Genomic DNA, 20,340 nt, shown 5'->3' with positions numbered 1-20,340 from the left:
CCTGTGAGCTCTGAAACAGACCAAGAAAAAACATCTTTGTTCTCCTTCAAGCAATCAATCAAGCTTTGCCTCATTGAAGAACTGAGATCAGCGGCTAACTTCACCATCTGAGCTCTAGGACTTAGCTCTACTTTCTCATGATCTTCTTCAGACATTAAAAATACCTTTTGACCCAACACCCTTGGTGCTCGGCCTATCAAAACCATTCCTACTTCCCTCCTACTTCTCTTTGCATCAACCTTCACTTTATTCACATAACACTAACGTGCTGCCTTTTGATCACCCCTGACAACCCCCACTTCTTTTCCACTTGGGAACTTTAATTTCTGGTGGTAGGTGGAAGCCACAGCTCGGAAATCACTCAGGGCAGGGCGTCCCAATATTCCATTGAAAGAAGATGGGGCATCCACCACTGTAAAGCAAGCCATTTTGGTTACTCTCTGCTCTCCACTCCCAAGAGACAAGAGGAGCACTATCTGTCCCAACGGTTGCAAAGCATGACCCGTGAACCCATACAACTCTGTGGTGATTGGATCCAACTCAAATCCTTCCAATTTCATTTGGTCTAGAGTTTCTTTAAAGATAATGTTTACTGAACTCCCAGTATCCACAAAGATACGAGCCACGCCATAATTGGCTATGGTCAAGGTGACCAGTAGGGGATCATTATGAGGTAGCACCACATCTTTTAAATCTTCCCTTCCAAAACTGATATTCTGATCAGTGGGACAGCTGAGCTAAGAATTTACCTCAAAATTTTCCAACCTACGCCCGTGAGCTTTGCGAGCCCTTCCCGAATCTCCATCCGTACTACCCCCGGAGATCATATGGATAACGCCCCGATTGGGATGATTTGCAATTTGCTGCACCCTATCTCCTTGACCGTTTTGAGGAGCTCTTCCTTGATGATCACCTTGATTCTCTCTAACTTCATTCCTTTGATTCCTCCATTGGGGAGCTCGGCCTTGGCGAGGAGGATTTGCCCTTCGAGTCAGCTCAGCTCTGATTCGAGGGTCATCATACATGATCCTTTGAACCTCCTCACCTAGCCTCTGACAATCATTGGTGATATGCCCATACTCCTGATGAAAATCGCAAAACTTGTCAGATGGCGGTAACCGCGGGCCTTTCTCAGCATTACGGGGCCTCATAAGTGCTCGCCTATCCTTACATACTTGCATTGCCTTCTCCAAGCTTACCGAGAGTGGTACATAGGGGTAGGGTCCTTTGACCCTGTTCATCTCTTCTGCAACCCTCTTCCTTCCTCCTTCCGTCTTCCCCTCTGCCTTTGCTCCCACCTTGGCACTGGGCTTACTCCCAGACATTCCTTCCTGTCTCCTCTGCCTTTGTGCATCCTTTAAATTCACGTACTTCTCATCTCGACTAAGGAGCTCATCATAAGTCAAAGGAGACTTCTTGACCAAGGATCTGAAAAACTCTCCTCCTCTCAACCCTTGAGTGAAGGAGTTGACCAAGGTGTTAGCAGTGGCAGCAGGTACTTCCAGAGCTGCTGTATTGAAGCGCTGAACATACTCCCGCAACGGTTCCACCTCAGATTTCTTCATATTGAACAAACTGAGAGAAGTATTCAAATATCTCTTGCTACTCGCATATTGGTGTAGAAAAGCTGAGCTGAAGTCATTGAAACTCTGAATACTACCAGGCTGTAAAAGGTTGAACCATTGCTGGGCTGACCTTACCAGAGTAGTGAGGAAGACCCGACATTTAATTGCATCTGAATATCTATGCAACAAGGCTGCATTTTCAAATCTCCCCAAATGTTCCTCCGGATCTGAGCTCCCATCATATTCCCCTAAAGTAGGCTACTTAAAATTTGCAGGGAGTTCTTCATCTAGAATAGCCCGAGCAAAAGGACTTTCCCTCTGTATAGGCCCAGGCCGACCTCCGACTTGCCGACCTAGTCTCCTGATCTCTTCCCACACCGCATCCATTGGGTTTGGCTGACCCACGGGAGGAGTTGGTGGATTTTGACCCATGGCCGCTTGCACCGTTTGAGTGATGAACTGGCTGAGCTGATCCACAGTCATATCCGCCATATTTCCTCTTCCCCTTCCTCTTCCTCTTCCTGCCATATCTACGTCTTAGCTTGAATATTCCCACAGACGGTGCCAATTGATATACCTCAATAAAGTGATCTCCTTGGATGAGCTGAAGAAGCTCCTCCAAATAAAAGATGAAATGCTGCTGACCTGAAACCACTAACAAGAGTGTTAAGGGGGGCCGGAAGGTGTTTCGGTGTATCCCCTCCGACGCTCAAGTCAGATGCTAGGATAGCAAAAATATAGAGAGTGGTGTGTGCACACGAGTGAAAAATTAGGATCCAAATAATGAAAGTGAACCTGTTATTTATAGGAGAGAGCTCCGGATTTAGCGCCTACCTTCCTTATCAAGAATCCGCGAATCTCGGGATTATAATCCCGAATATTTAGGTTGAGATCTCGCCCGAATCTTGTCTGACAAAGGAAATAACAATACACTTAATTTGAGCTGAACTGTCATCATGAGGACGCTATACTGCTGCTCTCCCTGAGATCATATATGGAAAAGGGGTGAGTGAGTTATTGCTGAACCCCTGAACTCAACCTGAACATTGATCCTAATATCTTAGCTAGCTCATCAAGGTTGTCCAATCCCTCTACTAAGCTAACTACCTACTGACATCAAGGCTGAGATGAACTCCAGAGCTCCCAACCCGAGCTGGAGATGATTGTAGAGGAGCTTGGCTGAGCTCCCGGCCCGAGCTGGAGGTGATGGTGGAGGAGCTTGGCTGAGCTCCTGAGCTCCCGAGCTGAGCTCCCGACCCGAGCTGGATGATGGTGGAGGAGCTTGGCTGAGCTCCTGAGCTCCCGAGCTGAGCTCCCGGCCCGAGCTGGAGGATGGTGGAGGAGCTTGGCTGAGCTCCCGACCCGAGCTGGAGGCAATGGTGATGGAGCTTGACTGAGCTCCCGAGCTGAGCTCCCGACCCGAGCTGGAGATGAGCTCTTGAACTAAGCTGGTCATTATGATGGAGGAGCTCGGCCGAGCTCCAGAGCTCCCAAACTCCCTATTGAGCTGACCCCTGGACGATTTTGGCTAGCTAAGAATTGATCTTTACTTTAGGATCATTTATGAGATGAGGTGATTTCCTCTTCCGGGTATCATATATATTTTCTTTTTTGAAACTAATAAAATGTGTATGTTTGAAAAAGGATTCCCGAGATTCCAAAAGAAAAAGAGGATTCCCCAAATTTATTTTTTTTTCCCCCGGCATTTACTCAGAAAATAGTGAGCACACACAGTAAGTGTGAAAAGTGAGACAGTCGCACTAGAAGAAACACACATTCATCCCTCACACTTACAGCTAAGCTACATTGACTCTCTTACACCCACGATGCCCACCTCCACCCTCCTCCTCTTCCTCCTACTCCTCCGCCACTCCGCCGCCGCGCATCGCCACCGCATTCTCCACCAACCCTTCTTCCCGCTAGACTCCTTTCCGCCGTCTCATCCTCCAACTCCGTCTGTCCCTAACTACCCGTTTTCCACTTCGGCACCGGCGGTCCCATTCTTCCCTTCCTCCGCCTCTCCTCCTCCGCCGCCACCTCCATCTCCCGCTACTTTTGCTTCCTTTCCCGCTAACATTTCTTCTCTCGGCGTCCCTCGGTCGTCCACCTCCAAATCTGCTTCCTCTAAACTGATCGCTGCCGCCGCTACTGCTGTTGTGGCCGCTGTTGTTATAGTTTCCATTGCCGTATTCCTCCATATCCGTCGCAGAAGGCGATCCTCTTCCGGTAATGCTAAAACCCAAAGATCTGACAATGATGGCACTGTGGCAAATGCTACCAGATGTAATGCAAACCAAATCCCGAAGCTTCAGCGCCAATCTCAGACCAGCGCGGAGTTTTTGTACCTGGGGACTATGGTAAACTCACACGGCGGCGGCATTGACTCGCGGATTGTTGCACACAGTGAAAGCAGCGGCACATTGCCTGAAAGTGGCGTCTCCAGTTCCCGAAAAGTGGACTCACCTGAGCTCCGCCCTTTGCCGCCGTTGAGTACTTATCAGAGAATATACACAAATGCCGCGGCGGTCGCGTCTAAAGATGATGTCGATGAAGAGTTTTACTCTCCCAGAGGATCTCTGAACGGCAGAGAGAGCTCTGTCGGAACTGGATCGGCTTCTAGAAGGGCTTTTGCCGCCATTGAAGTGGATAATCTTCACGGACTGATGTCAAATTCTTCCTCCACCTACTCTTCTTCAGTGTCGGGATCAGTTTCCGGGTCTCCGGTGAGGTCGCTTAGCCTTTCACCGGAGAATAGTTTGAGCCCTATGAAACCGATCCCCAAGTCGTCGGACTTGATTGAGATTCCGGCTGTGAGGCCATTTCATCGGCCACTAGCATCATCAAAGGAATCTGCATCGCCGTCTCCACCAAGTTCATCTTCACCAGACAGTTATTCGAGGCCGAGCGTAGAATCTTCGCCGAGGATTTCGAATGCCTCCGAACCCATTGCCGGATCGGAATCTCCGGTGGGAAAAGGCATCAGCATCGCACACCAACCCGACATTGTCACCCCATCAGTCCCTCCACCTCCACCGCCACCTCCACCTTTGCGGGCCGTGGTGAGTAAAAGCTTGGATAGTCCCAGAACGCCAACCCCACCAGCTAAAAAGCAAGCATCTGTACCGCCAGCATTGACAACACCCTTTAGACCGATTGCTGCCAAAAGTCCCCCATTGATTTCTCCGATTGAACTGTCTGCAAATGATTCAGAGTCTTCCAAGAATAATGAGGATAACACATTCTCCACTAATGAAAAAGGAGAAAACTCAAGTGAAACAATGGAGCAACATGAGGAGGGGATTATTTCGAAGCCGAAATTGAAGGCATTGCATTGGGATAAAGTAAGAGCAAGCTCTGATCGTGAGATGGTGTGGGATCAACTCAAATCCAGCTCTTTCAAGTAAAGAACTTCTCTACTCTTCTTACAGTTATAAACACATTCTGATAAGTTGATAACTAATAAGCCCTTTGGGTTTCGTTAAATCATATGCAGATTGAATGAGGAGATGATTGAAACATTGTTTGTTGTAAATACCCCGACACCGAATTTTAAAGAAAAAACTAGGTGGCAAGTTCTTCCCACACCTGGACCAGATAGTGGGAATCGGGTTCTTGATCCAAAGAAAGCTCAGAATATTGCCATTCTGCTGAAGGCTCTCAATGTCACGGTGGAGGAAGTTTGTGAAGGCCTTTCAGAAGGTATTATGTGTGGCCTCTTATGTCTTTCTTGTATTTCAAGATTTGTAGATCTTTTTAGTTGATAGTTATAGATATAAGATGATTTGCGCATCAAAATTTCTATGGTGCCGGTGATGGACATCAAATAGATATAGTGTTTCTAGGCAAAGCTCATGTCATGCTACCAACTTTGAAGATTGCGACTTGAACTGACCACAATGATACTGTTGCTTGCCATTTCTCCCTTGATCTTATCTATATTGTCGCATGCTTTCCATGTTGTCCTCACATTGAGGAGTGGCAATATGTGACATACAAAATGAGCTGCTGACTTTTCAGTTTTGTTATGCTATTAGTATACCTTGTCAGTTTTGTTAGATAGTTGTTATTTTATAGAAATATCATCTTGTTTGAAACTTCTTGAGCCTTGTTCGTCCTGAGCTGCCATTTGAGAAATTAAGGTTGCCTTCAATCAGGAAAACCATCCTTCAAAAATACTTGATTCTTCTAGATTCCCTGTAAACCCACTATGATTTTATATAAAGTATGTATCAAGAATATCAATTATTGAAATTCATGGAGCACTAATTTATTTCCCCACCTCAACACAGGAAATGCAGATATTCTTGGCATGGAGCTTCTCGAGAGTTTGTTGAAGATGGCTCCAACTAAGGAAGAAGAAAGGAAGCTTAAAGAGTACAAAGATGAGTCACCACTTAAACTCGGGATTGCAGAGAAATTTTTGAAGGCTGTTCTTGATATACCTTTTGCTTTCAAAAGAGTGGATGCAATGCTATACATATCCAATTTTGATTCCGAAGTTGATTACCTCCTAAAATCATTTCAAACTCTGGAGGTCAGGTTCCATATCTTCGTCTTTTGTATATTCTCTTTAAGCTTACTTCATGACAAGATAACATCCATTTACATGGGTGAAAATAAGCTTTCATGTTCGAGTACATAAATCTTGTATTGTGTTGTTTTCTTTCTTCATTATGTTTTTTTTCTATTAAATCTTAACATAGTGAATTAAGATTCTAAATGTATCTTGTCAAAAGCATTAACTTGTTCAAAAATCATATAATAATGCTTTGGGATGACATTTTTTACAGGCAGCCTGTGAAGAACTGAGAACCAGCAGAATGTTCCTAAAACTTCTAGAAGCAGTGTTAAAGACTGGAAACCGAATGAATGTGGGAACAAATCGGGGCAATGCGCATGCCTTTAAGCTGGACACTCTCCTCAAAATAGTTGACGTAAAGGGAGCTGATGGTAAAACAACACTTCTGCATTTTGTCGTTCAGGAGATAATAAGAAGTGAAGGTGTTCGGCTTTCTAATGTAAACGAAATTGGAAATTCCTCCCTGAATGATGATGCCAAGTGCAGGAAAATTGGCCTCCAAGTTGTTTCAGGTCTCAGTTCAGAGCTTTCGAACGTAAAGAAAGCTGCTGCTATGGACTCAGATGTGCTTAGTAATGATGTTTCCAAGCTTTCGAATGGAATAGGGAACATAGCCGAAGTTGTAAGATTACTCGAGGAAATCCCATCAGAGGACACGGGAAACCGCAAGTTTTCAGAGTCAATGAACCTCTTCACGAAGAGGGCGGAAGAGGATATCATTCGGATACAGGCCTTGGAAAGTGTTGCTCTATCTCTGGTCAAGGAAATAACTGAATATTTCCATGGAAACTCGGTGAAGGAAGAGGCGCATCCATTCAGAATATTTCTAGTCGTTAGAGATTTTTTAACAGTCCTGGATCGTGTCTGCAAAGAAGTAGGGATGATAAACGAGCGTACTATTTACAGTTTAGCGCACAAATTTCCAGTTCCGGTGAATCCGACTCTACAGCCAGCGTGTGGAGGATTCCTCAATGGAAAAAAATGCACCTCGCCTGATGATGATAGCTCTTCCCCTTGATGTTTGATGGTCATCGCAAGTTCTGGCCATTAAAAATGTACCACTTTTCCGATATATATGTATTTTACTATAGAATTTTGTATTCATTACTGTAGATTAATGTAAGAGATTTTGGTAAAACTAGTAATTATCTTACAAATGTATACACATAAAATTTCTTGGAAGATATGGTTCAATTTCTCCAGCGTTTATGTGTTGCTTTTGGTTTTAAGATTTCTTTTACTGCGCCAAGGAGTTGTATCTGTTGGAAATGTGCCCATAAAACATATAGTTGTTATTAATTGCTAATTTTAAATAAAATAATTATTTATTATATTGTTTGATTGTTTTATGCTATTTTGCTTAAAAATGAATATCTATATAAAATCCATAATATATTATAGTTGATGTGATTTTAGTATATAAAATTGTTATATACATGAGGATTAAAATCATGGATAATATATTTAAAATGTCCACGATTGATTAAAGTATGGATCTTTAATTGGTAATCATTAATGTGGTCTACTAATATTTTGAATGTTTAAGTTTTATCCGATCTTTCAGTGTAGTGACACTAAGTAGAGGCATTTTATATTATTTGATTATATAGGACAAGAACCAGATGTGATTTTAGAGTCTTTGTTTAAGTACCGTTATGAGACTTTAATCAACATCATTAAGATGATCATATGTAGATCAATCTAAATCCTAAGTAATCCTAGACTCCTTGTTTGTATTAATGAATCTCTTGATTTGTTCGTTAAAAGTTATTTTAGTAATAGACTTAATACTTACTTTTTGGAGACTCATAAATACATTCAGCTGGGAATATGATTTACATACACGGAATCCGTAACTTTCGAAAGGATGTTAAAATGGTTCCCTTGAGTATTGGTTCTAGCACTGAATAGTTTGAGCGCTCTAATTCATAATTAGATTATGAATTAACTGTTCTCTAGCGGATAAATGGTACTTAAGGTTTTAGATACAAACAAAGGGCTAAAACGGTAATTTCACCCAGTTCTAATTATGAACCATGAACGGAGGATTGATTAACATGTAATGATTATATCGATGGACTATTCAAATATTTGGGTAAGCATGTTCCATATTTCTCAAGAGTGCAGTTTCGGGTTTTTAATGGAGTAACCTTGGAACTAATAAATTAGATAATTAATTAAAGAGCTTTAATTAATTGTCTAAATTTATTGGAGCTTGAGATTATGGGTCCATGGTCCCCAAACCATATTCCCACAATCACGATGGATAATCTTAAATAATTAATATGATTAATTATTAATTCACACATATTGATTAAATAATAAAATTATTTATTATTTAATAAAAAGAATATTATATTTTATATATTTGTAATTTGATTACAAATATAATTTGTTTTTGGATATATAGAGAGAGTAATTGTTTTAGATAATTATGAGATGTTTGATAATTATTTGAATGTCAAATGATTTCAATATTAGAATTTGATATGATTATCTGATTCTATAGAAGTTCAAACAAGTTTTGATTTTTAAATAATAGACATCAAATATTAGATATTTGACCATTATTTTAAATTCAAAAATTTTGAATTATTTTGTGTTTCAAGATTTTCGAGAACAATTTTTTGATTTTCAAAATTGATTACAATTTGAATTTCAAATCACACGTTAATCTCAAACCGGTTGAGATTTGATTTGATTTTGTAAACTAAATATATATATATATATATATAATTATATATATATTTCAGATATTTGGAAGATTTGATCGGTTAATATATTTTCTTTTATATATAGATAGTCTTCTAAAGACAAAAATTAATCGATAAATTTTTTCCAGAAACACACATTTGCACGTGTCATACTCTCTTGTTAGATTATAATTGTTTTGATATTATAATTGTTTGTGAAAAATTCTAGTAAATAATTTTGTCAGAAAAATTAAAAGAGTTAGCCCACAATATTATTCGTTGGTTGATTCGAATATTAGTGAGAAAGACCGTGAAACTGAAGAAATTTCAGAAGAGCCAGTTATATACAAGTAGTGAATCATCCAAAGAATTTTTGTAATGATTCTTATTCCATAGTAGAATCTTAATAATTAAATTTATTATAGTATTTTGCATCTTTAATTATAAAGAACTTGTGAAGTTTTTTTTTTTATAATTAAACTAGATCATTTGTTCGATTGTTTTGTTGTAAAAATTTTTAAAAGTCGTTTTTTTTTTTTTTCACAAATTTTTACTGTGCATTGAATATAAAAACTAACAAGTGGTATGAGAGTCTGGTTGTCGCAAAAAATTATGATAAATTTTTCGATTGTTTCTCATGTAAATATTCGATTTGATGTTATCATATATTTTATGAATGTGTCATGATTGGTTTCGACTGTGACTACATTGGGCTCTATTAATGATTGTTTTTTGTTTTGACAAATAACTTGTATTGCAGTATATGTTCTGGGTTGATTTTAGAATTTTGATCGCTTGTCGTCATTACCTCGAGAATTTACTGTGAAGTGTGAACAATATTAATACAATTATTCAATATATTCAATAGTTTTGATAATTAATGTAATTATCAAATTATTAAATATTTTGATCTTAAAGTTGACAAAATTTGATCAATTAGTTGATTATTATATTTTGTTAAATTGAGTTCTTAGTGTTTCGGCTATCATGGCCAGAAACATTAAAGTTTCAATTAAAGTTAATTAATTTATTTAATAGTTTTGATAATTAATGTAATTATCTATTATCAATAGATTAAATATTGAATTAATGTTTCGATAATTAATGTAATTATCAGATCCAAAGAATAAGATTAATTTGTTCACAGTTAATTAATTTATTTGACTGTTTTGATGATTAACGTAATTATCAGAGGTTAAATATTTTAATTGATGTTTTTATTTTTAAAAATGAATTGGTGTCCAGAACATTTTTTTGAAGCAAGGATTGGATGCTTAGTGGGATTGCATGTCTTATCTTTTATGTTTGGTAAATTATACAGTATGCTCATGCATCTTAATATGTCAGTTGACATCATATTTAGATATATCTATCATATGTATTATAGCATGTTGCATCTATTATTCATTTCATAAAATTGTTTACGTGAATTTATGCAATGCATTACCTGAATTAATTCTATTAATTCGGATTTTTGTAGAATTCTATTAAATTCTAATGTACTAAAATCAAAATTTTAGAAACAAAAATAATTCTATTAAAATTTTAAAAACCCTAAGTTATTATGACATATGATGTCTAATTAATAATATGAGTATTAAAACCTAGAGTGTATTGGATAATTAGTTATCTAATAAAATAACATAACCATTAAATAATGAGTAATTATTTATTGGTCTCCTTCGTTGGTCATGCAACGTGAGAGTTAGAACGACGCCTTTTAACGCTTTGATTTCTTTACCCTACGGATGGTGTCCGTTTTAATTCAATATCAAGGCTAGATCTCTAATGATAGTATTTTATATGTATTTTAAGTTTGACCGTCCTTACGACGACATTCTTAAGTTAAATCTAAAATTTGAAACGAAGGTTCTTACTCATGAAGATATGAGATCAAATTGTTGATTATATCTTTGACCAAAGTTTATTTTATTTTTCGGTAATTAATATGTGTGTAAATAAGAGTTATTTTTGTAGCACATGTATTAATCAAGAAGAGACTTGGTTTAACTAAGGAAACTATGTGACCGTCCCAATGACGACATTATAGTATGTGGCTAATTAGTTGAATTATCGACATAATGATATTTTGGTATTGTACTTATTATTTGCATTCATGCATAATTTTAGTACTATTCCGAAATGTTCATATAAATATTCTTTTTCAAACATTTAATAATTTTATTTTATTTAAATTCAACAATAAAATGGCAATGGGAAATCCTATCATGTCTTTGCTTGCAAACAATACTTTGACTGGTGAAAACTTTCCTATGTGGAAAAGCAACATTAATATTGTGCTGGTTAGTGAGAACAACAGGTTTGTTCTTACTGAGAAATGTCCACCGGTACCACCCGCAAATGCCACTCGTGCTGTTAAGGAACCGTATGACCGTTGGATTGCGTCCAACAACAAGGCTAAAGCATATATGCTTGCAAGAATGTCTGATGCACTAAGAATCAAGATGGAGCCCATGAAATCTGCTTTTGAGATTATGGAATCTCTTCAAGGTATGTTTGGGCAACAATCTGAGCAAGCTCGTTATGAGGCCACAAGGAAGTACACGAATTCTAGGATGGTTCTTGGCACTCATGTTCGTGATCATGTCATGCAGATGACAAATCATTTTTCTGAGGCTGAGATGCATGGGGCAGTTGTTGATGAAGCCATACACGTGAGCATTATTCTGAATTCGCTTTCTAGTTACTTCATCACATTTACAAGCAACTATATTATGAATACGTTGAATTATGGGATGACTTAACTACTGAATGAACTTAAAAATTTTAAAGCGATCTCGAGAATTGTAAAAAATAAGGCTGAAGAAAATGTTGCAGATAGGCCATCTTCTTCAAAGGGTTTGAAGAAGAAAAATTCTAAGGGTGAAAAGCCTGGTGGTAAATTAAAAAAGCCCAAGATTGGGGCTAAGATCATCAAACCCAACAATAAAAAGGCCAAGAAAAAGCCAAAAGGAAAGTGTTTCCACTGCGGGGTAGATGGACACTGAAAAATAAATTGTCCACGATACCTCACGGAGCTGAAGGATAAAAATAACGGTAAATTTGATTTACTTGTATTAGAAGCTTGTTTAGTAGAGGATGATTCTTCCAACTGGATAATTGATTCAGGAGAAACTAATCATGTTTGTTCTTCTATGCGACTGCTCAGTTCTTCAAGGGAGCTTGCTGAAGGGGAGTTGACACTAAGAGTTGGCAATGGGGAATTAGTTTCTGTCAAGGCAATGGGAGTCGCCCGTTTAAATTTTGAAAATAAATATTTGGTTCTGAACAATGTTTATTTCATTCTTGGTTTTTTTTTTAGAAATTTGATTTCTATTTCTAAATTTCATGAAAAATTATTTGGGATTTCTTTTTATAATAATGGAATTTCTATTTTGAAAAATGGTCTCGAAATTTTTCATGCATGTATGGAAAACGTGTTGTATGTCCTTAAGCCTTGCGAACGTTTATCTCTAAATACTGAATTGTTCAAAGTAGCTTATCCAAAGTCTAACAAAAGGCAAAATCTTGCAAACAGTGATGAAACATATCTATGGAATTTTAGATTAGGTTATATCAATCTGGATAAGATTAATAGACTAACAAAGGATGGTCCTTTGAGAGAGTTGACTGTTGACACTCTACCAGTTTGTAAATCTTGTCTAGAAGGAAAAATGACTAAGAGATCTTTCTTGTCAAAGGATGAAAGGGCCAAAGGACCACTTGAGCTAGTACATACCGATGTGTGTGGACCATTAAATGTACAAGCACGAGGAGGTTATGAATATTTCATCACTTTTATCGATGATTATTCAAGATATGGATATGTTTATCTAATGCAAAAGAAATCTGAAACTTTTGGAAAGTTTAAGGAATTTCTAGCTAAAGCTGAAAAACAATTAGGAAAGTCAATGAAAATACTTCGATCAGATCGAGGTGGTGAATATCATGATATTGAGTTCAAGAATCACTTAATTGAGAAAGGGATCATATCCCATCTCACGGCTCCTAGAACTCCGCAACAAAATGGTGTTGCTGAAAAAAAGGAATCGGACTTTGTTAGACATGGTGAGATCCATGATGAGCTATGCCTCACTACCTACATCTTTTTGGGGATATTCATTACAAACATCAGTTTACATTTTGAATGTAGTACCATCAAAGTCTATCCCTAAAATGCCAATAGAACTATGGAATGTGCGTAAACCAAGCTTGTGTCATTTTCATATCTGGAGATGTCCAGCTCATGTGCTAAAAGGAAAATCTGGGAAATTAGAACCACAAACAGAAGTGTTTCTGTTTTTTGGCTATCCAAAAGGCACCAAATGAGGTTTATTTTATAGTCCACAAGAAAAGAAAGTATTTGTATCAACAAATGCTAAATTTATTGAGAACGACTATATGACTAACTTCAAGCCTCGTAGTAAATTTGTACTCGAGGAGTTGCTAAATGATCAGATCATTCCACAACCAGTGTCTGTAAAAGACAATAGGGAAGCAGAGGAAATCACTGTTCCTAATCAGGAAAACTTGGTACCTAGATGTAGTGGGAGAGTTATTAGAACTCCTACTAGCTATAGACAGGACGGTGAAACAAATGTTGTTGTAGCCGATTCCATTGATGATGATCCATTGACATATCAACATGCAATGAATGATCCTGATAAATAAAAATGGCAAGAAGCCATGAACCAAGAGATGGAGTCGATGTACTCCAACTCAGTCTGGGAACTTATAGATCTACCTGAAGATGTCAGGCCCATAGGGTGTAAATGGATCTTCAAGAAAAAGAGAGGTGTGGATGGGAAAGTAGAGACTTTCAAAGATAGATTAGTGGCAAAGGGTTATAACCAAAAGGAAGGAGTTGATTATGAAGAAACTTTCCCTCCGATTGCCATGATAAAGTCTATCCGCATTCTTTTGTCCATTGCCGCTAGTCTCGACTACGAGATTTGGAAAATGGATGTCAAGACTGCATTTTTGAATGGTCATCTTGAAGAAAACATTTATATGATGAAACCAAAAGGATTCATGGTTAAAGACCAAGAGAAAAAGGTTTGCAAGCTTCAAAGGTCCATCTATGGACTTAAACAAGCATCTAGTTCATGGAATCTTAGGTTTGATGAGATCATCAAGACTTATGGGTTTTAACAGAATATGGATGAAACTTGTGTTTACAAGCTCATCAATGCTAAAAGTGTGGTTTTCATAGTTCTTTATGTCGATGACATTTTACTCATTGGAAATGATGTAGAATTGTTATATGATGTAAAGAGTTGGTTGGCCAAGAAATTCCAAATGAAAATTTTAGGAGAAGCAAGTTATGTTCTTGGGAGATATTCATGCGTTGCTATATATCAGGACGGTGTTGGAATGGATATTCTACATTGAGAGCATTTGGAACCATTAGATGTTTAGATTCAGTTAGTGATTCGACAATTGTCGTATGCTAGTAAGTTTATGAATTGGTCTTCGTCATTCTGATATTTTCCTTGGGACGATGATCTTGATCGAGTGGGTGTTTTCATACTTTGTGATCAGGGAGATCGTGGTTGGAATGGAAGATGTATTAGTGATGTGATACATTAGTGCCAGAGGAGTTCGACTGTTGACCAGTAGCGCAGTAATCTTCAATTGGGAGAATGCTAATGTAGTTCTGCAGTAATGAAGTTACAGGAATTCGACAAGAGTCTAAGTGTGTCGAAAGCTATTTCGACCTGACACTCGAGCAAGTGTCTCTAGTACGTTATCGAGGTTTTACCCTATATTTCGAGGGCGAAATTAAGAGGGGGGGGGGGGGGGGTGGAAATGTAGTGACCCGTATCTGGAATTAACGATTAATGAGTAATTAATCATATGATCATGTTGAGATTAAGTAAAATATGACTAAGGGATAAATCAATCATATAAGGCTTGCAACAATTCGGAAGTCCCGATCAAGAGATCAAAAGCTCCGGTGAGATTGGATGCTCCGATCAGGGGTTCGGAGGTTCCGAATAGTGCCCTTCTTATTATGTCATGCATGACGTTAGGCTGGGCGATCGGAAGCACCAAAGTGGGATCGGAAGCTCCGATCGGACTGTCGGCAACTAGTCAGAGGTTGACACGGGGTTGGCTGTGAGGGATCGGAAGCACATGATCAGAAGCTTCGATCGGATCGAAAGTTCCGATCATGCTTTCGGAAGTTCCGATTGCTGTCTATAAACATGGGTGCGAGGGCCTCATTTCAAAGCGCACCAAGTTCCTCTCCTTCGCTAACGTGAATCTATTTTAGGGCATTGGGTACTCTTATTTTAGAGTTGGAGTAGGAAATATACTTTAGTATAGTCAGACAGTGTCTGACATAGTAGCAGAGCAGTGCTCGTGTCGCAGGGCCGTGCTCTATGCTGTGTAGCTACAGTAGGGGTGAGCCCATAGTTGCGGGATAGTCGCTATCAGTGGGATGACGACGGACGCAGGTATAACTATGGTCTACTTAAATTATTTATGAGTATGCAATATCTTAGTTAAGGCTTTTAGAGCTTATTGAATGATTCATGAGTATTTTCATTGTAGAGTTGATAATAGGCTTGGATCCTAGAGTGGGACTGCTAGGACTACTTGTAGTAAGGTACGTAAGTACTGACTGAGATGACCAACATGATATATATTATATGTGTTGCATGAGTATGTGCTACGTGTTTTACAACGTTTTACGGCTTTAGCACATGCATATTTTTACGGTTTACTGCATCTGGTATGATGTGAGTCATTGATAGTTTCCATCGGTGAGGGGTTAATCCTTATGGATTCGTGTCTGTGCAGACTCAGCCACTGGTTTAGCTATCACTAAGAGCGGCCACGACGGTGAGTTTTGACGCTATAGTCGATAGGAGAATATGGGAGCGGCACCACAGATTAGCTATCCGGCACAGCCCTGCATATTCTTGGCGCCCTGAGTATACTGTTTTACCCTGGTTTTAAACACAATTATGTGCTGCATATATGTTATATATCATTGCTTAAATATTGAGCTTAGAGATCACGTCCTGTATTTTCCGTATGTTTGGACACCCCATTCGGTGGGCAGGTGTAGGTGCATGATTGAGCACCAGGAGCTTGGAGTAGCCAGTGACCAGTGAAGAAAACAGGATTAGCTGTAGGTCTTTACCCTTAGGATTATTTGAAATCCGATTGGGTTGTATATTGTTTTATTTAGCTAGTTGTATTCTATCGGCATGCATTTATTTAAGTCTTTCGCAGCGATTTATTTTAAATGCATGCTTAAATATGCTCTAACTCTGATCAGGTAGTAGATCTGGGTTGGGTCGCTACATTTATTGGTATCAGAGCGGCATGCAAGAGACTTGGGATATAGTACTGAGACTTTGGGTTATCCTTGTAGGATTGGGGAGACCTAACGAAGGATGATTTGGTTCTTCATTGTCGAGGTTTGCGGCATAAGTCTTTAATATAAGGAATGCAATCGTGATGAGAACTCCAGTAGTGGCATATCGATAAATAGGCTGACTGCTGTGGACGGTTCATCATTCGATGCATTGGGATACTAATTGAAGAACATATGGATTCCAGGCGGGGAAGACTGGAAGAGAAGAACGAGTATATCGCGTCAGATACCTCTAAGGACTTTTTGGAACGAGTGGTGTGTAATAACCCATGTGGTTCCAGTCCGAAGATATTCTCCACTCGTAGTTGGAGAGATTGTCATAAAGACCTTCCCTAGGGAATGCCTCGAGTGGCTAAGACATTACTGGTTGTGAACGTAAGGTCATTAAACTCATGCAGAACATGGTTTTGCCGGTATGCATGTATCGATGCGTTCGGTAGGCACACGGGAAGCATCATGTTCAAAAGCATGATATGAATACAAGTAGAATGCTGACGGTAGAACGTGAGCAGAAGAGGTCGACTGACAAACACTGATGCAGAGTATTGCTGGTTAGCGAGCTCAATGTTTAGATATCGTCTGGGTTTTGTCAGAGATATTAGTTTGAATGTTTTGCTGTGAGGACCGGTCTTGGAGGGATTTCCTTGACGAGCATGTACTCTGTGCATGTAGTTTTAGCCTATGGAATACTGCTAGAGGGATCGATCTAGTAGGTAGATGGATTTCTACCTGCTATGATTAGAGGTTGTCATCAGGGTTGCGAGTAAGGGTTTTCCTTGGGATAGGAGTTATCCCAAGTAATGGAGGGGATGTTGTTTTGATACTTTGACTCGAATATGAGAATTTCTCCATGATGATTGATTTCATCAGTAGTGGATTATATCAGATGCTAAGGATTGTACAGGACTATTTGAGGCGTGGAGGAAGCACAACTTATGCAGTGTACACTTGGTGGTGATTCCAGGTGGGACATCATGGTAGGCTACCTCAGTCTTAAATTGTTGCACAATCTTAGAGAGAGATATAATCAGGAGCGTGTCCGAAGATTGTGGAAATCTTTGGGATTCATTAAATTCTTGGACTTGACGAGCCATGGCGTTCATTTTGAATGAAGTAGGTAAGGTAGGATAAGTTCAAGGATAGCGCTAAGTACCGTCTGATGTTTTCAGATGTTGAGCGTAGGATTTTTCCATGGGATGAGAATGATCTAGGTTAATAGATCACGAGCATTCTTGGGTTTAGTTCGCCTTAATATTCGATTCCGGTGTACGAGGAAGCTATCAGTAGTAAGGCGTGTGATGGTGCCAATAGACTACTAATAGCTATTGTCTGGCTATCGAGTATGGGTGTGTTGAAACCAGAGAGATTTGGTTATTCAAGTGTTATGAATAGTAAACTTGCGACAGCTGAGTCAAGACTATTGATCGAACCACGTAGGTAGTTTTATTTGAGCTTCACTGTTGAGCTAAGTGTGAGCCACAGTAGAATAGACGAGGTCGATGAGTTGAGCCAATCTGTGATTATCAGGGTGTTGCAATTAAGAAATACTTTGGATAATATTTTGTTGCATAATGCTTAAGGGGAATTGTATCTAGTACAATCTCAGAGCAGTTGACGATTTGGATAATTTAGAATCTCTATGGTTGCCAGAGATGAATAATTTGGGATTGCTGTAATCGGGGACGATTGCAATTGGACTTGTATGGTCAAGTTAGGCGATAACTTGACAGTAGAGACAAGCAAGAGAGTTGGTAGTTTCCCTGGATAGTGTCTTTTGTTAAGAAGAAGCCAAGATTAATCTAAACAATCACATACTCGAGTTGAGTAACGGAAATGATCAAGTTCCTGCTTCGTGTGAGAATTGTACACTAACAATGATATTAAGGATGTCAACCAAACATTTCGATGGAGTGTTCATGTGTTGGACCACTATGTTAAATACGAAATTTTTTGGAAAAGAGCTAATGGACAATAGCAAGGAGACATCAGTTTTCTGATCGTGATATGGGACATTAGCTAGAATCTAGTTCTCAAGATCTAGCAGGGTGTGTCACTAATCTTTCAGCGAGTGATGCACAATATCTTTAAAAATGACAGTGATAGTCGATGGTCGACTTAGTAACCAACGAGGTTTGCCTTTGGAATTGAAGACTTTTAAAGATTGGGATGGATCGAATTCGTTCTTTCCAGTCAGTGAGTTACATACATGCGGACTGTTTGTCAAAGATATTGAATTTTAGCAATGGAAAATGGTTGGGTGCGTGATAGTTAGCTAGTGATGATGGTATCATCAGAGACTCCATGATAAGTAATACTAAAAGTGCAATGACTGTCGAGATTCGAGACAGAATAGGAAGCGTTTCCATAAGTCTGTGCACTGTGGAATGTCCCATTCGAGCAGATTGGTGGGAGATTGCCTTAGTCTTGATGTGTATACAGTGATTGCGAGTATGTATGACTATCAGAAGGATGTCCATCGGTTAAATTCATGGGTGAATAACCTATGGTCGAGATGATGTAGATCATCAGAGGCGTGATGACTTCCATTGCAGTGTATGCGTGACTTCACAAACCAATGGTTAAGATATGACTTAGCGTCATTATTGGCAAGCGATGATAGTTTTCATCAGGATATAGTGTTGAGTTATACTGAGAAACATGAACTGTGATTCGCACTAGCCATGGTGGGTTGAATTCCCAGTATTGCTTGGGAAGCTTGTCTGCTTTGGTGGAGCATGGGAAGGATGACCAGTCTGGAAATCGTGTTAAGCAGTTTCATTGAAGTATAGCTTTGTGTCAACCAAAATCTCTTGGAAGAGATTCGTGCGTTGCTATATATCCGGACGGTGTTGGAATGGATATTCTACATCGAGAGCATTTGGAACCATTAGATGGTTAGATTCAGTAAGTGATTCGAGGAATGTCGTAAGCCAGTCAGTTTATGACTTGGTCTTCGCCAGTCTGATATTTTCCTTGGGACGATGATCTTGATCGAGCGGGTGTTTTCATCCTTCGTGATCAGGGAGATCGTGGTCGGAATGGAAGATGTATTAGTGATGTGATACATTAGTGCCAGAGGAGTTCGACTGTTGACCAATAGCGCAGTAATCTTCAATTTGGAGAATGGTAATGCGGTTCTGCAGTAATGAAGTTACAGGAATTCGACAAGAGTTTAAATGTGTCGAAAGCTATTTTGATCTGACAATCGAGCAAGTGTCTCTAGTACGTTCTCGAGGTTTTACCCTAGATTTCAAGGACGAAATATTTTAGGGGAGGGGGGGGGGGGGGGAGAATTAAGTTACCCGTATTCAGAATTAACGATTAATGAGTAATTAATCATATGATCATGATCAAATTAAGTAAAATATTACTAAGGGATAAATCAATCAGATAAGGCTTGCAACAGTTCGGAAGTCCCGATCAGGAGATCAGAAGCTCCGGTGAGATTGGATGCTCCAATCAAGGGTTCGGAGGTTCCGAACAGTGCCCTTATTATTATGTCATGTGTGACGTCAGGCTGGGCGATCAGAAGCACCAAAGTGGGATCGGAAGCTCCGATCGGAGTGTCGGCAACCAGCCATAGGTTGACACGTTTTTGGCTGTGAGGGATCGAAAGCACAGGATCGGAAGCTCCGATCGGATCGGAAGTTCCGATCGCTGTCTATAAATATGGGTGCGAGGGCCTCATTTCAAAGCGCACCAAGTTCCTCTCCTTCGCCCGCGTGACTCTATTTTTGTAGTAGCCCGTAACCAAAATCAGTGATTAAGGGATTAATCAACGCTAATTAATAAATTGGGTACCGGACGGATCAAAAGCTCCGATGGTATTACGTCAGGCATGACGATTGGCAGGATCGGAAGCTCCTATCACCCCTATCCGAAGTCAACCAGTGATATTTTGACACGTGGCAGATGAGGATCTTCGGAAGCTCCGATGACAGGATCAGACGTTCCGATCAAAGATCGGAAGTTCCGATCGAGGATCGGAGGTTTCGATCGTGGATCGGAGGTTTCGATCGTGGTCTATAAATAGAAGGCCGAGGCTTCACTTTCAATTGTCAATTCCGAGAATCTCTCTCTATTCCAAGAATATTTGAGTAGTTCTAGTCTTTCTAG

At 39.4% G+C, this 20,340-nt stretch overlaps 3 protein-coding genes across 3 annotated transcripts; 2 read left to right on the top strand and 1 right to left on the bottom strand.

The window, feature by feature from the left end:
* Positions 1–260: 260 nt before the first annotated feature.
* Positions 261–2,093, bottom strand: LOC140874179 (uncharacterized). Its single transcript, XM_073277460.1, has 3 exons — positions 1,904–2,093; positions 770–1,813; positions 261–637 (listed from the first exon to the last, which is right to left on the bottom strand). The coding sequence occupies exons 1-3, from the start codon at positions 2,091–2,093 to the stop codon at positions 261–263; spliced, it is 1,611 nt and encodes a 536-aa protein (XP_073133561.1).
* Positions 2,094–3,371: 1,278 nt separating this feature from the next.
* LOC140884797 (formin-like protein 1) lies at positions 3,372–7,338 on the top strand. Its single transcript, XM_073291659.1, has 4 exons — positions 3,372–4,965; positions 5,059–5,264; positions 5,855–6,099; positions 6,356–7,338. Exons 1-4 carry the CDS (start codon positions 3,392–3,394, stop codon positions 7,160–7,162), a joined length of 2,832 nt encoding a protein of 943 aa, XP_073147760.1. The 5' UTR covers positions 3,372–3,391; the 3' UTR covers positions 7,163–7,338.
* A 3,706-nt stretch (positions 7,339–11,044) lies between these two features.
* On the top strand, positions 11,045–11,602 carry LOC140874177 (uncharacterized). Its single transcript, XM_073277457.1, has one exon. It carries the CDS (start codon positions 11,045–11,047, stop codon positions 11,600–11,602), a length of 558 nt encoding a protein of 185 aa, XP_073133558.1.
* The last annotated feature ends 8,738 nt before the right edge of the window (positions 11,603–20,340 follow it).

This window comes from Henckelia pumila, chromosome 1 (assembly GCF_033568475.1).
Source record: "Henckelia pumila isolate YLH828 chromosome 1, ASM3356847v2, whole genome shotgun sequence".
NCBI classification, from domain to species: domain Eukaryota; kingdom Viridiplantae; phylum Streptophyta; class Magnoliopsida; order Lamiales; family Gesneriaceae; genus Henckelia; species Henckelia pumila.
Note: the sequence above shows the minus strand (reverse complement) of the source record. Positions and strands in the feature narration are given on the sequence as shown.